Source organism: Ischnura elegans, chromosome 11 (genome assembly GCF_921293095.1).
Source record: "Ischnura elegans chromosome 11, ioIscEleg1.1, whole genome shotgun sequence".
In the NCBI taxonomy this organism is placed as follows: Eukaryota; Metazoa; Arthropoda; class Insecta; order Odonata; family Coenagrionidae; genus Ischnura; species Ischnura elegans.
The window spans coordinates 61,492,080-61,509,993 of NC_060256.1; the positions used below are offsets into that span (position 1 = coordinate 61,492,080).

The 17,914-nt window shown below is 37.8% G+C and overlaps 1 protein-coding gene across 1 annotated transcript in view; it reads left to right on the forward strand.

Moving 5' to 3' along the window:
• The first annotated feature begins 587 nt into the window (after window positions 1-587).
• LOC124167640 overlaps window positions 588-17,914 on the forward strand; it is a 174,556-nt gene continuing 157,229 nt past the window's right edge. The window contains exons 1-2 of the mRNA XM_046545620.1: window positions 588-613; window positions 17,220-17,648. Of these exons, the coding sequence (XP_046401576.1) occupies window positions 588-613; window positions 17,220-17,648 (455 nt within the window). The remainder of the gene's footprint in view (window positions 614-17,219; window positions 17,649-17,914) is intronic.

The window sequence follows — 17,914 nt, forward strand, 5'->3', positions numbered from 1 at the left end:
ACTGGCTAAGGTCGGAAAGTTTTCTTTATTTGATAAGGTATTAATAATCCTTATTTAAGCCAAGCGCTACCAGCCAGCAGGGTACTCAGCTACCCGCTAGCAACCTGCGTCGTATCAGCGCTCAACTCGCCTCAAGGTCACCTCACAGGGCGGCAGCGGTAACCAGAAATACGTCACCCGGAGAGATTTCCCGGCATTCATACTTACGCATCGCGTTTTCGCGCGCTAGAAAATTTTCACTTTTCATTTAATCGCGAAAAATAGATATTGTCATGTAAAAATCTAAAAGCGTGAAATACGTACTCCAGGAGTAATAATCTTTCGATTTAGGCAATAAAAAAATAATAGGAAACCACCCTATTGGAGAAAAGAAATAATACCATTTTGTTAATGACTTCTGGAAGCATTTTAAATCATGAAAAAGAAAAGAAGAGTGATGCAGATATTTTTCCCGAAAATCAAGCACATAAGTCAACATCATTCAGTACTTAAATTATAAACTCAGTTTTGCAGCTTAATAAAATTACTGATAGACACAAATGACAAACGACTTCGTTTTCTTCCACGGATTTATTTTTTGGTACAACATGTTTCAACCTCAACAGATCAAGAGGTAAGTTTCAGGTACATGAAAATGACATATTGATGTCTAAACATGTTGTACCAAAAAACAAATCCGTAGAAGGTAACGAAGTCGTTTTGTTACTGTTGAACTTTAACTTCCACAATGTTGAGCCGGAAACCATTGAATCTATTTCTTTTTGTATTCCCTTACTATGAGATGTCATACATTTAAAGGCTTTGTATATGTTCTCCCTATAGATTAGTGCATGGCTTTGATTGACCAAATTGAGTGCTCAAATCTCCTTATAAAGAAAATGCATACACATTTCTGAATAGAGAGTACAAAAGAGTAGGTATCTGGCCTATTTTGCAATAATTCCTCGTGTATAACTTCGGATATGGTCCCTTCGCTGCATATAGTAATAGCTATGTAAATAGGATAATGACTCCTGTATACGATGCTCCATAGAGCTAATACCTGAATGAACATCAAAAGATTCTTCTAGCAGTTTAAGAGTTCAATATTTCCTATCCTAATTCATTGGAAAGAGCAAATTTACATAAAAATATACAGCCTTTGAAAAAAGAAAGCTCCCTTTATAATTGAATCGATTTTCCTTTCAATTTTTTGTTTGAGGATTGAGACAAGCCTCTTTTAGCCTTGAACGTGACGGAGAATAATGTGTTGTTAATATCGACTCGGTGAATGCCCGGACCGAAAAAATGTGAAAAATGATATTAGCTCAGAAGGCAATTTTTTGCTGAATTGGGAAATTTAAAATTCGGCCATCGTAATGGAGATTGGCATACATCCATCAGAGCGAGAAATACTGATAGCTTAACGGCAACCGGCAATTTTTTTTGCTGCTAAGACACTTCCTAAAATCAAAATGATGCATTGCATTTCAAGCTAACGGGAAAATATTTTTGACATTCCTTTCTGTGCATTTTTCGACATCATCGGTTGAATGATAAAATACCTACTGTAGCGGTTATAACTACCAATTACTGTTAGTTGCTGGGTTAGTTGCTGATACTGTAGGCACGCACTATATACCTGCATATAGTTCCCAATATAAAAATATGCAGGAGGATCGCGTAAACTTGGAGCATAGTCATCCGGTCCAAAATAATATTTCGTTCGTTAGTTGCCATTTTCACTATTTGCGCTCCCTAACGTAAAATTGCGGAAACACTACGTCGGGATAATTTAAAAGAGCATAAATCGTCGAAATTTTCTCTATATTTTCATGTCTTAGTTCCAATACGATCCAAAATGACCCGCAAAACACTTATAGTTCTTATCTTTAGTTGTCAACGGAGTCAATAACGTCCTCTTCCGTTGACGAACTGCGTCAGAGAAATATTATTAGCCATAAATGATAATGTTTAGGTTAGTTTACTTTACAGGGACGTGGATTGTTTTATATTTAAAGCTAAACTGTTTTGGTTGCCCTTTTAATTGACGCATAATTTATTAGCTAAATATTTGAAAAACTACCAAGCGTTAAAGCTCTTTAGACACCTCGTGTCTAACATACTCGAGTCACATGACTCGGCTGGATGAATTAGTGCTCCACTTAAAGTATGGATTCTGACAGCACCTATTTAGTTTACGTCCGATGAGATAATGGGGCGTTGTGAGGTCTTATGCCGGGTAAAAATAACTAAACTATAAACGCTCTTTCATTTGGCGTACAAATTATTAACAAAATATTTGAAACACCCCCACGTCTCAAGGCCCCTTGAAACACCTGGTGTCTATCAGACTCGAATTACATTACTCTGTTCTGGGATTTTGACAACTTTACCTTCGTATCTCCACCGTGGAGCATGTGTAAAGGGACGTGATACATCGGGGAACCCAAGTGCGTATGGTTCCGTCGGTAGGGATTGATTATAACGAAGGCCTTAGGGTTGAGGAAAGAGAAGAAGAGGAATGGAGGCAGCTTGTCCTTTTCTTTCGTGTTAGCGAGGTCCATGGGCTACGGAGTGAAAGTGGATTGTCGAAGAGGGTTTTGCAATGGATCGGGAGTGCCTGGCTGGAAGGAAACAAGGGAGGGAAGAACGTAAGATAAGAGTTCTCTCGGAAATGAAATGGGGAGCGCTTCGGTAGTAGGACAATGCTGGAGAGAGCGATTGCTTTGCTTCAGTCTTTAATGTGAATCGGGAGATGTTCCGGCTGCCAGTTTTCCTTGATTTCGATTCTTTGGCAGCTTACTCATTGCAATTTCGTGGGCATTCGTGTTACTGTCCCACTAATAAACGCAGATAAGTATTTAAACCATTTAAATGGCAACTAGGCTGAGGCAGCTCAAATCTTCAATGATAATATAGGATGAAATGTTGTATAAACGTGATTCCTATCCGCGAATCACTCAGCGCTGCGCCAAATTTCTTCCCATGAATCCATAATAAATTAATGATAAACGACAAATGGTAATTTACAAACATAATTAATATAAAAGCCCACTCCCGACCATGGTTACGATATTGGAGAGTTATATTAATGAGTGAAAATTACCATTTATAGTTTACGTAAGTTTTAGTGGATGCATCGGATTTTCAGCACGTGTAGCCTGAAACAATTCCCATCTTTCCATTTTTAAATTTTTTTTTATTTTATTCCCAAACCTCCGAATACAGCTCTCATAGGCCATTTTAAATCGATTCAACAATTCAACAATTAAACGTACACGAACAACCACGCCCTGGATAAGGGTAACGTACCCAGGCGGGCCCCGAACCCGCGACCTCATGTTTGGCAGGCGAGGACTTACCACGCCGCCACCGAGGCCGGCAAAGGCCATTGGTTTCATTTAAGTTTGAATGATGTAATATAAAAACACAGCAAGATAACCTATATTATAACTGATGACAATGAAATGGGGAGGCTTCGATTATAGGGCAATACTCCAGAGAGCGATCGCTATGCCATAGTCTTTAATGTCACTCGAGAGATGCTCGGTAGCCGATTTTCGATAATTTCGATTTTTTGGTGGCGGACTCATCGTAATTTCCTGGATATTCATGTCATTGTCCTACTAATAAACGCCCATAAGTATTTAAACCATTGAAATGATTAAAAGGGCGAAAGTGGGGGAAAATTATTTGTTCTTGGGTAAAATCAGAAGAAATAAGCGTGTCTTAATTCACCTAATAGAAGAACTGACTTTTCTCTCATTGCAAATTCGTGGATATTCGCGTTATTTTCCCACTAATCTTCTTCTAAGTAATCAACCCTTGGGTTGGTTTGCAGCAGTCTCTCTATCTCTGTCTGTCCTCCGCCAGCCTCTTCAGCTCTAGGTAGCTGTTGCAGCCCATGTCCTTCATTACTTGGGTGATATAGCTCAACCTCGGCCTTCCTCTGCCCCTCTTCCCCTCCACAGTGCCCTCTAAAACTGTTTTTACCAATCCATTATTTTGTCTCAGTAAATTTCCAACCCATTTACTTCTCCTTGCAGTTAGAATACTCCACAGGCCTGCTTTCACTCCCAGCCTTTCCAGTATCTCCTCATTCGTTACCCGGTCTACCCATGAAACTTTTAACATTCTACGGTAGCACCATAGTTCAAAAGCATCAATTCTTTTTTTCTCTGCTGCTCCTATCGTCCAAGTTTCACTACCATAAAGCATTATGCTCCATACAAAAGTTTTGAGTAGATTCATCCTAATCTTGATACTCATGTTTTTTGAAACGTATATCTTTCTCTTCTTGTTGAAAGCTATTTTTGCCTGTTGTATTCTACTGCTTATTTCCCTTTTGCTTCTGGCATCCCACTAATAAACGCCAGTAAATAACTAAATCATTGAAATGATAACAAGGGCGAAAGTACGAGAAAATAATAAATTCTTGGGTAAAATCGGAAGAATTAAGCGTGTCTTAATAAAACTGATCTTCCCATCGCTTCTGGAACTCCCTCTCTATTCCCTCCTCTCCCTCTTTTCGCTTCTGGCAAACGTCACCGAAAGGATGAAATTTTGCCTGCTCTATGCATATCCATTCCATCCTTTGTGACCTTGCACTCGAACTATTTCTAGCGGCCCGATTGCGTGAGCTCCAATGAAACGTGCCCTTGAACTTGGAACCTCACCAATTTATAGCTATCTCCCTCCATATATAGGTCCATGCATTGCGCTCCGCATACGGCATGTGTTGGCGGATAGGAAGAATAAGATAGCCTATTTGGTATACCCTCCATATGCATGACTCTGAGTGGCTCCGTTATTCGATGAATTCACTGTACTCCTTTTCTTTGGAGCTCGCATTTGATCTATTGTGACGTCGGGATCTCTAAAAAAATATAAACTCCGTTGACATTTCAATTTGACATTGTCCCTCTTTATTACAAATCTTCTCTCGTAACACTAGTAGGACCACGGTTGTATAACTACCTAGAAGGATCATTACCCGTCATTTTAGACGAGCAGTAATTATTTTATTCGAGGTATTTCTTCGTTTATTTTAAAATTTAAAAAATTCGACATTGAATGTAACCTTTTTCTTTATCTATAAATACAATTTAGTATTTTAATATCAATTTATTTATCGCCGGCCTCGGTGGCGGTGGGGTAACGTTCTCGCCTGCCAAACAAGAGGTCGCGTGTTCGAGTCCCGCCTGGGTAGGTTTCCCCGGTCCAGGGCATGGTCGTTTGTGTACGTTTACTTGTTACATTCGTTGAACACCCCGGTGTAAAATGGCCAATAAGAGCTGTATCCGGTGGTTTGAGAATAAAATAAAAAAAATAAATAAATAAATTTAAAAAAATGAACAGCGGTCTCGTGGATAAAACGCGCGTTACCGTTATAAATACAATAGATACATCTAATCCGTCACTTTGATTTGCGTTGGTCTATTAACCCTCTAAGGACCGATCTAACTTACCAACTGATTTTTAAATTTTTTTGTGTATCTTATTTATTTAAAAATTAATTATGAAATTTGTGAAAGAAAACTCAAATAAAACTTTTAAATGTGTTCTCAAGCATGCTCCCAAATGGGTTTACGCCACAACATTTTGCTATTTTTTGAAAAATTAATATACACTTGACCAAAAAACTAAGTTTCACAGCGTAATATACATTTATCTTATGAATAAATGAGCATTTGTCACTGGAGTGCAAGTGGAGGGAAAAATCAAATGGAATAAACTGCATACTCTATACAGAACATTCTTTAAAATAAACAATCAACAACCTAAGACATCATCCAAGCAAAACATACGTTAATATATTTATTAATACGACCAATAACCCAAATATCGAACGAAATGAAATAAATATAGTTAAATGAAATAAATAAAAATGAAGTTGGAAAAGGCTCGACGTTACACAATTTACAGTATCTATGGAAGCGAATAGAATAGTTATATACAAGTATTCCAAAATAGAATACAGAACTTTGCCATTTATGTTCACGGTCCGATTCAGGGCTAAGAAGACGAGTTAAGGCCAAATATAAAGTTTTTTCTATTACAAATTAATGGTTTACTAAAGTATCGTTATGATGAATTTTGAAGCAGGAATATTGAGGCCCCGGTTGTTTTTAAAGTAGGTGACAATGAAAAGAAATCAGTGCATTTTTTTCGGATTAAATTATTTTTGTTAATTCACTTGATGAAATGGCATGAAATGTACCTCTCATAATTTTTCTTGTATAGCTATAAACATTTTGGAGAGAATTTCGAATAGAGGATGTTAAGAAAGCAAATCATGAATTTCATGTGTAGATAAGATAATCCATTTTTATTCATGTTCCGAAAAATCGGTTTTGATTCAGCGCTGGTGACAATGTAAACCCTTGTCCGTCGTTAACAAGGTAGTAATTAAATGGAATTTTATGAAGTTCATAGCTTCGTAAGCATTGAATAAAATGAAAGAATGCCATAAACCCAGGATTCCAATGACAATTTTCCAATGTTAGAAAATTCCGCAAATTTCATTCCCAGTTTATTTGTTATTTACCTCGTGGAATAATTTTAAATAAATTTATTGAGCGTATTAGTTAACAATCGGTTCATGGAGACACAGTTGATATATTTGGAGGCAATGATTTTCAAAGCACCTATCATCTCCTATGCCGATGTCCCAATGCTTCCCTAATTAATCTAAATTATATAATCGTCTTTTATGTCAAAGGTAGTAGTATTTTTTTCCCAGTCAGACTGTAGCAATAATTGTATGGTATTTTCCTGTATGATGCATGAACGTAAACTTTTTTAAACATTTTATTAAGTGCTTTAATATGCAAAGCAGTTACGGAGTTTATTTAGAAATGTCATATTAGATAGATTACGGCGTGAAGCTCTATGAAAAAACCCTAAAGCATTAGTATGTATAAGATCAGTGAGTGCAATGCCTCCCTTCTCCTCGTTGTTTTCCGGAAACTACTCCCCTGGCTGTCATTATGATAAGTTCCTCATCCGTGAAATCTGCCACGTCGTTGATTAACGATTTTCTGACTTGGATCGCTGACTTAACCCACGCATGGAGATGCCTGTTCATTGATTTGAGACAATGGGCCTTTGTGACTTGAATGAGCGATTTGTGTTGCCTCCTTTTGGTTTACGTGGCTCTTGAAGCTGTTTTCGAGCTCTTCCTCATTCGAATTCATTGAGCATTCTCAATAGAAAGCTCTACCACGATATAGTTATAGTCTCTAGCTTTAATGATGCATACCACGGTAAAATTATTTTGCTAAGTTTTTGATGACAATTCAGTTTGGCAATTGATCATCAGGTATTCAAGCCTCTCCTTCAGTAATATTTACCTTTAAATGGTTATTTTAACCTTCAATTCAAACCGCTACCGGGATGTAATTGATCTCCTGATGTAGGTGTAATCTATGAGAAATAATGTCGTCTTTTTATCACGCATTCGAGACAAATTTAATAAACTGACTTGAATTAGTAATGCAATGGTACGTGAATTAATCATATTGAGTAAAAAATGAACTCACTATGGAGGAAGATAGATAAATTTCTCATTTTGGTACAAGTGACTCTTAATGCTGTTTTCAAGCTCTTCCTCTCTTAAATTTATTTTTGAGCATTATTTATATAATGCTGTATAAATATATAGTTGCGATCACTCGCTTTAATGGTGCATACTACGGTTATATTGCACTGCTGAGTTTTTGAAGACAATTCAGTTTGGCTAATGTTCTTCAAGTATTCAAACCTCTCCTTCTTAGTATTTACCTTTAAAGGGTTAATTTATCCTCCAATTCAAAACGCTACCATGAAGTAATTTCTCTCCTAATGTGTAATCCTGTGTAAGTAATGAGAAATAATGTCATCCTTTATCCATGAATTCGAGACAAATTTAATAAACTGACTGGAATTAATAACATAATGGTACGTGAATATGTCAAATTGAGTAAAAACGTAAGTCACATTGATTTAATGATTTAATATAAATTCATTGTTCGACTTTTGACTTCGACGCATACATTGCGTTGACTTCGCTCCTGAATCTGAATTAATAACCTGAATCTTTCCCCATTAAAGGCGTTTCATTATTACTATGTCCTGAATATTCAAAAATTTTACTCCTCCTATGTTATGCATTTCCTATGCAGTACACATAACCTAAATTTCTTATGTTTTTCCGAGAGAAAATTTATCTAAACAACTAAATCAAAACATAGACGATTAATCATTTTCTGTGTAAAGAACCGATACCAACCGCAGCATTTTTAGTCCCGAGTTCCCTGTCATGATGTAGCTAAATAGTCTATCGCTCTGTCTAGACTGAATTATCGCTGCATTGTCTTTTCTAAAAAAAATATTATATCTCCATTAGAATAATACCTATGGCATGCAATGGTATTTTTGACGATTTTAACTGGAATTCCATTTATTTGATGCCATCTGTCTTCTGTGGAGGGCTTGGTATGTTCATATTACCTAACACAATGTACATATCACCTGCATGTAGCGGTCGTCTCCTTAAGCTACCATTTCTCCTTTTCAGTCAGCGGAGGGTTTCCCTGTATCACTAAAACGCCTAAATGACTTACGATGCCCTTACCATTATTAGATATATATGTTACGATAACAAATGAAATATTCCTCAATTGTTTACAGTATAGATATACTTTCGATAATAGACTGTTAACTATCACTGATCATTCATTTATACCTTAATTTATCCCGCCATAAATATCTAAGACTCCTAATCTTGATACTACCACCCAAAGCAAGTTTTCCGCGGAAAAAATGAGGCCATCTTCTTGTCCCAATAATTTAACATTACTTTTTTCTGTTAATAGGGGGCATTTTATCGTATCGTAGAACGGCATGGCTAAAAGGTAATTCAACAAACCGCACTGTCTACGTATTTTAATTACAAAAACTTTACTTCACGTGTTTCAACTGGCTTGCGGTCGTTATCAGGCAATATTTTGTAAAATTAAAATAGGGAGACCCTACCATATCTTTGTATATCTTTTTTAAGTGAATGACATGGTTTACCGTTTTCTTTTTTTGTGCACGTGCATGATATGAGCCCTCGCGACAGGACCCACGGACATCGTTTGGTTACTTCAAAAACCTTATCCCCACTGGGGCGGGCATGATAGTACGGGTTGGCATGTCACATGTTAATAGTTTCCCCCTCGCCATTGAAGAGAGAAGCGAGCCTTGAGCAAGCGAGTGGGCTGCGGGGGTAAATTCCAATGTGGTACGTGTCAAGCCGCCTCGACAAGCATCAAATTAATTCGCCATAGCGACATCCTCCCCCTTAGAGGGAGTTCTCCTACGCTACAGCTCATGATACCCTTTGAAAATGTGTCGTTCAGCGGCGGTTTAAGCGAGTCTGGACGTGGCTCATAGGGTTTCAATAGCGTGCTCGCGGGGCGCTAAATGAAATGGTTTAGTGCTCATGACATTGAGTCGTTTAGGGGGCGTGACCCAATGTGCGGTATTCGATCGAAGACCTCGCTGTTACCCCTACGCCTACATGCTACCCCGCGAGTCAACTCAGTAGGTGTGTCGCGGGGGCTGTTAGAACACCAGCCGTTTGCAAATAAAATGGAAATGCTCTAACGAATTTCAAAGTTTTTCTTCCTTGACCGTAGATAGCTTGAATAAGCTTCGAGGCATTATGTTTTAAACATCTACATACCACCCCGCGATTTGACTCAAAAGGCCGTTTGACACGGGGCACGGAATTGCGCAGGTCAGAGCTGCATTAATTTCTAAAATGGCGTGGAATTGCGCGAATGTATGAACGAAATTAGAATAGGGGCTATTTTGCCGTCTCGCATCCACGCATTCTCGCATGTGTTCTAGCAATTCACCGCTTTACACGACGCAATTTTGATTGCGCCTTCGCACGTACGTCAGATTGTGCAATTCTGTGTTCCGTGTAAAACGGCCTAAAGGGTGCGTGGCAGGGGGTGTTAGGACACCAGCCATAAGCAAGTAAAGCAGAAATACTCCAGCGAAGTTCAAAGTTTCTCTTCCTTGACCCTGCTCAGCTTAATATGATCTCGGTAGTGGTGGGGTAAAGTCCTTACCTGCCACACAAGAGATATCGAGTTCGAGTCCCGCCCGAGTAGGTTCCCCGATTCAGGGCATGGATGTTCTTGGATGTTTCATTGTTATGTTAAATAAATATGTTAAAGGCCTACGGTGCTGTTTTCGGTGGTGTAGGAATAAGTAAATTAAAGCATTATAGTTTAAACAGAAAGAGTTAATGTTTATGAGAACGTTTTTGGCTTCCATGTATGCGACCAAGTTTGAATTAATTTCACAGATTTCGGCTGTGTTTTCAGGCATTTCGCCAAGATGTGAATAATTAATATCCAAGTGCCTCGAAAACAGGTCAAATTGGAAATTTTTATCAGAAATTATGCAGTCTTTCATCCTTGACTGTGTTTAGCTTCATATGCTTCCCCTGCTTCATAGCTTCTCGGTGGCGGCCGAGTAAATTCCTTGCCTGCCAACAAAACAACTTACGATGACAAATATCTATGCTTAAAATAGAGCTAACCTAACCCATAAACTTCGGATTCTAAACCAAAATACTTCCAACACTTAACCAGTTACGATTAAAACACCTATGGCTTGAATAGAGCTGATGTAAGTGGAACTCTAGCCGGCAAACTTCGGTTTTGCGAGCAAGGACTTCACCTTTTCTTATTACCGAGGTCGGTGAATAAAAACTTCCAAAAATGTAATATACCTCTCATATGAATTATTCCTTCCGGCTTCATCATGGGTAGTTCCGTTGAGAATTTATTTTGATAGTACATAGATAGGTTGGGTTAATAAAATTGGGTTTAATTTTACAAATTATTCAAACTCCCGCAAAACAAAATAATAATTTCGTCTTTGTTTTTCAAGCGAATTTAGGACAACATTGTCCTCTCTTACAATTAACTTGATTGAAAATCATAGACATCCATGCCATTGGTGGTGGTCAATCCACCAAGACGGGATTCGAACCCGCGACCTCTAGGTTTGCAGACGAGGACTTAACCCCGGCACTACCGAGGCCGGCATTTATAAGGTATCAGAAAACCGATCGACCTGACTTCATAGGAATCCGTCTGAAATGAAGAAGCCCAGTCAAGATTAGTTTGCTTCCTTTTGAACAGGCTCTTGAGTTAATTGATTGGGGAATCTACATTTTATATTCTAGTATGGAAATCACGTTCCTTCTGTGGTAACACGTTTTCCTCCTATTTCGGCTGAACGCAAGGATGTGGAAATAATGAATTTGAAACGAAGAATTTTGTCAATTATTTTAGTTAAATTGCAGTACAGTGGCGAAGGAAGCTACCCCCACCTTGAGTGCACGAAATCCAAATGCCTGTCTTGGTTCTGGGTGAGCCCTAACCTCACCCACCCAAACTAATCTTTGGGTTGACTCACTAAGTGAGTGAGATTTTTTTACACTCGGTTTATAACGGTTCTAAATATTTCTTACATTAAATTAAATGTTTAAAAAGACGGTAAAAAATTATTTATAAGTTTTTATCATCACCTTTTCCTTTTTCGGTATTAAAACACAAGCTTTTGGTTTCAAAGTTGACCTCCACGTTTTTTTTAATGAGCGTCTACGTTCAGCGCTATTATTTACCCTAAATAATTAAATTTTAAGAAAAAGTTTTCTGTTTTTATTGTACTGATCAAAATTATGTCCAAATTCTTGAATGACGTTCATGTTTTGTTAATTTATCTGGATCTTTGAACAGTCTTGAGAAAACATAATATTATGTGTTTCAACGACAAACACTATTGTACACTAATTCCAAAAGTTAGGGCATAAAAAATTAAAAAAGAACGCTGTGCTGATAATTTCTTGAACCTTATGTATTTTAGCTTTAAATAATTTTTCCACAACAATTTTCGCAGTTTTGGTATTGCTTCCACAGAACTAATAGGGAAGTGCACTCATTTTTTTTTATTGCTGAATTTGAAAGTTTAGCCTAAAAAAGAAACATTAGTATAGTCACTTTTATTTTCTGCATCTGGGGTATGCACTTTAAAACGTTTTGAAAGTCGGAAAATTTCATGTTGCGCTGAAACACAGTGCCTCCATCTTGATTGAGATGTGACGTCACAAGGCAGTAGTCACCAGTGGAGTATCGCTGAATTCCGTCGCCTTCTTCAGCGCGGCGAGAGTTTCCGGGAATCGGTGGAGTTTGCTTCCTAAAAATGTCGTCTTGTACCGAAAACATGAATTCAAAATAGAATTATAAATGACTTTTTGTTCCAAATTTCATCTCGACGTCGAAACAAAAGCCTGGAGAAGATATTCATTTCCGTGCCTTAAGCACAAGCTATACGGAATAAATGGTTCAAGGCTACTCCTGACTTTTACCTATCGATGGTATTCTGTTTTGAAGATCATTTGAAGGTATTGTAAGATCAAATTGATATTTATATTATAATAATTTACTTAATGGGTACCTCAGTCACATCAGAAAGTGTGTTGAGTCAAAATATAGCATCTTCCGCGTAGACCTACGTAATTTATAAACTGAAAGTAGTTTGGTTAAAGAATTATGGCGCGACTGTTTTTTTACACGACCGGGCAAAATGCGTACTTTGCCCATGATATGTGCATATATGATAACAAACGATTTTTGTTAAAGTTAATCTTTATTTGTTGAAATTAGTACATTTATAGGTGATACAGATATAAAGGTACACGGCAGGTCGCGCGGCGTAATTTGTACTCCACTGGTGACGGGTTCATCTTGCTGATCCAAAAAATTAGCTACAATACCTCGAACTTTGAAAACTCGCAATATAGGCAGTCAAAGTACATTGTAAGAATACACGAGACCATTATAGCCCAGAATGTACGTACAATGTCGAAATCCTTGGTTTTCAAAGATTGACGTATTTTAAACGCCAGCGCGCCCGGTCCAGGGTTATCAACTTTTATTTCATCCTATTTGTTAGTTGAAATTATATTTCAGAATGGTTCTTTTAGCACTGCTACTGAGGTAAACTGGTAGGTACTGAGTACAAGGTACTGAGGTATGTACTGAGTAAGTAAACTCCCTTTGGAGTAATGTGAATTACAAGTGTTCGAGATATATGGCATTTTATATTCGCTTTGTGTTCTTATTAATTATGCCTGTACGCATATTGTTGCTTGCCGCGAGCCTTTAATGGTATGTGCTCTTGCAAGAGTGGTTTTCATTTTTAATGTGGAAGTTGGTCAGTATAAGCAAAGAAAAAATTAACATTTTAGCGCACACCAACCCTTGTAGTCATCGTATCTCTGCGTTTGTAGTGACACTGCTAAAATACCTAAACGCCATAATGATGATAAAAAAATTGTCTCATGTCAATAATTGCCGCAATTATAATTAATGATAAACTTGATGCCGTATAATCACAATGAAGACAACAAAAAATAATGCCGTGACGCAGTCTTGAACCACGGTCCTTTGGGTGAGATCTATTCTAACAAACGTGCACGCTACCACTACCCCAACCGACCCATGGAAAAATAATGGACATTTTAAATTTATATATATAATTAGTAAAAAGTAACGCATGAAAATTAATTAATTACAGCCTAACTAACGCCCTAATTGAAAAAGATGCAGCAGGGTACGCGGTCTCCCCTTGTTAGCCTTAACGTCTCGCATTTCTATGGAGCGTTGAACCTGTCCTCCTTATTCAAAAATTCAGTAACCATAAATACATCAAAGTTTGGTATACCATTTATAAATCGTTGGAATTTTCCTTCTCCCAACCAAGATTATCTTTTCTTGAACCCATCCTGGACAGCGAACCATTGCAACAACCAGCCAGCTCGGAAATAAGGCTAACATCCCATGATTCTAGTTGCGAAGGGCGAACGTTCCGGCCGGCGTGAATACATACGCAACGAATAAGTCTTGCAGCAAACGTCTGAAATAGGTTTATTAGTTTGACTCGGTTCTTACAAAAAACGTTTTGGCATGATAAACGGCATTGTGTCAAAATATACCCAGCGAAAAATAAATGCCATCATGCATTTATTAAAGATTCAATGTGCTATTCGTACTACTCTTTCCAAACTTGAAGTTGACACGTAAATGAATATTAATATATTACGCAATGATGAAGTCGTTTACTCAAAAGAGAAGCAGCCACATATATATTCTGAAGATATTTTATGACAGCAAAAAACGGATACCCTCAAATTCTGTAATTTTTCTATGCAATAGACAATGCAATGTGGTAGAACTAAACGGTGTAGAACCTGCCTTCTGCTACTGCCTTGTGACGTCACGGCCAATATTCAACATGGACACCCGTTTTCGCGGCCTTTGAATTTTTCCATATTTCAGACGGTCATCTCGAATAAAGTATTCACTATTAGGATTTAAACTGTGGTTTTACGACATTATGTTATTCTGAACTCCAATTTAAAGAATGTGTTTGGTGCATTTGAAACACTAGTGCACTTCCCTATTGTCATTACCACTACGAAAATTTCATTAGCTTCCGAAATAATCTCTGAAGTTTTGGTTTCAATTGCAAAACGTTCAATGAGATATTGAGAAAAAATCCTTAAAAAAAGCGTATTATAAAGAGCGCCATTGATTTACATGAAATGTTAATAAAGGCAACAAACGGCAGGAGAACCTTCGGTAGCATCTCAGTTGATTGGTACTATGATAAAATTCTAATTTATTCCCGTTACGGAAAGGATGTCAAGTTTCGTACTTTTAATGAAAGTTTTGACGTATTAATTGGACATCCGATTTCCAAGAATACAGCTTGCTTCTGGAGGCATATGCAATACTTCAGAAGGTGGTCCGGGGACATTTTTAAGCATTTTTTGTCCTATAAACATGAGATGGCTACTCCATAGTTACTGAGCCATGGCAACACAAACATTATTTTCGATGCGCTTTGCGGTTACCTAGAAAATTAATCTGAGGTTGATAGTACGCAATCTTATTTCAATAACACAACCAAGAAATGAATGAGAATACGCAATCGCATTGTTGGTTCTCGCTCAAGGCTCTCTTTAAATAAAGTTCAATGGTAAATTGTTTCATGCAATTATAATCGCACATTCTCGTCCAACCTTAATTATCAAATGTCCTTAAAAATTGAATTGAGTATTGAATAAAATGCCGAAAAGGCAGAATAACCAAGAAAAACTATTTTAGTGGTAACTTCGAAGTGCATCAAACAAAATATTTGCGTTGCCATAGCTCAGTAACTGAGGAGTTGTGACCCCATGTTTATGGACAAAAAAATGCTTAAAATTGTCACCCCTTACACCTCCTGAATTATTTCAGATTCCTCCAGAAACATCCTGAATAATTACGACCTCTATTTTTTAGTTAGATAGCAGTTTAATTTATTTAGTCATCTGTTTATTATTATATGCAGTGCATACAGAAATGGCCGGAGAAAGATGTACAATTGGACTTCTCATTACTTATCACTCACAAGCGTGTGATCACGTCTGAGCGATTAATAAAGTGGACATGCCACCTCATCTTCTTTCTGGTCACGTTGGCATGACTAAAGACGCTATATTTTTCTCTCGTGTGGCTGTGGCGCCATCTGGGACTCAGGGGCGTTAGAAAGGTCAGCCTAAAGACTCAAGATATTCCGCTTGTATTCTTGTTGAAGTATATTTTACAATGCATTATCTCCTAAGAAACGTTTCTCATGCGTAAGAAGCTATCAAAACAGTTATTTCACGCTGCATATAAGGAATAACATGAAAGGAATTTTTCTTCATTAATCCTACAAAAATCCAATAAGACGTTTTTTAATCCAGTAAATTACTATAATATGAAGGAATAAATACTTGTAATGAAATGTATAAGCCGGGATATGTAAAATAAGCATTTGGAGTCTTTGGAAAGATTGCTTCAAATCAGTTGGGTGACTTACGCGGAGGTGTGTTCCATCAACTTGAATCATATCGCATTAAGACTATCGTCCGATTTCATAAATTATTCAAAAGTAATGCAAGAAAGTGATGACTAAGGTTTGAGTCCTGCACGTGCATACTGGGGTTGATCGAAATTGTTACGTGCGGCACTGTGTATTTTAGTTATCAATAAGAGTATAGAAGGTGGATGCTATTAATATTTTCTCGTTATTCTTTCGCATAATGGCCTATGGCACTCCTGGAATAACTTAGCGGAAACAAATCATTAAGCAGGTCTATGTAAATGTTCAATTTATTCAACGTCGAATGTGCTTCATGATGAAGATCTTTTTCGAGACCTTGTTAGCAGAATAATTCGATACCTCCACTGCAAAAACGTTCAATAATCGCCCTCCGAATCCAATCCGCTCATTTAGTTGCCCAACAATACGAATCCGCTCAGCTTACAATGTCCGTAGTGTAAACGCTCACCTCTAAGATTGGAGAATAGGAGATGAGCGTTTATGATCCGGACACAGCTAGCTGAGCGGATTCGTACTGTTGGGCTACTAGATGAGCGGATTGGATTCGGTGGGCGATTGTTGAGCGTTTTTTCAGTGGAGGTATCGAATTGTGCATTAGTCATAAAGGGAATTATAAAGGCTTTCTAATTACTTTTTTGATGTTGAAAAACCTTTGTAACTATTAGTAAAGTCCTTTTAATCACACCTGAAATAATGCAATTCATGTAATTAATAAACCAAATAAAGAAAGCGAACATGAAATTTTGTTGAAATCACAAAATGATATACATCGCAAAGAAAGTAAACATCAAAAAGAAACTCGTAAGCATCGAAAAAACAATCACGTATCTCCTGAATTATTGCATATTCTTTTTAGAACACCCAGTATACAATACAGCACTTCAATTTGCAGTGCGTAAACTATATACATGTATCCATGGTTTAATATTATTCAAAATTCCATATTTGCATGAAAATTGTCTCAATTAAAAATGTTTTTTTTCCTAAAATCAGCCTGAGTTTTTTATTTTAAACTTTAGAGCTCGGGCGGATGTGGTTAATACTATTATCCGATTTCATAAAAAAACTTGTTTGTTAGATTCTGATATCATTACGAAACTTTCCCAAGTAGAGAAAATTAATAATTATAAATAAAAATTAGAGAAAATTAATTAATTAAAAACCTTTTTCAGCCTATCCTACTGTATAGGTATTTTGATTTGTGGCCAAGGCTGAAATCCAGAATTAAATTGTGATTTGTTGCATTGTCTTTCTAGTGACGGTGATGGAGCTGGTGGCAGACGTGGGGGAAATGTTCGGCATCGTCGGGAATCCATCTGGTTCCTGTATACATCTTCCGCCGTTTTACTGCTCCTCTTCCCAACCATCGCCTTCGCAACGACCTCTGGGGCCCTCGGCATGGGCGAAGTCTACAGCGTGGAAGACCCTTATCCGTCGGAGGGCCCACCGCACTTCTCGGACCCGCACGACGTGGGACCCGATGGGACCTTCGGAGGTTGGTTGACGCCGCTCTTCGGCACTGCAGACGAGGAGAAGAGGGACACGGAGTCTCTGGAGAGGGTGTTCTTGCAGAGCGGATGTTGGAACACGACAGAGGATGGAAAGGAAATGGAAGTGGAGTGTCGATGCAGCGGAGACGATATCTTAGACATCCCCGGGAATCTTACCAAAGATGTCAGCAGGATGTGAGTAACAAATATCTTTCTCATATGTTTTAATAGGATGCTTACCTTTTATTTTTTTATTGCCTAAATCGAAAGATTATTACTCCTGGAGTACGCATTTCACACTTTTAGATTTTTAAATGACGATATCTATTTTTCGCGATTAAATGAAAACTGAAAATTTTCAAGCGCGCGAAAACGCGACGGCTAAGTATGAATGCCGGGAAAACCCAGTGTGACGTCATTCTGGTTCCCGCTGCCGCATAGTGAAGTGACCTTGGGGCGGG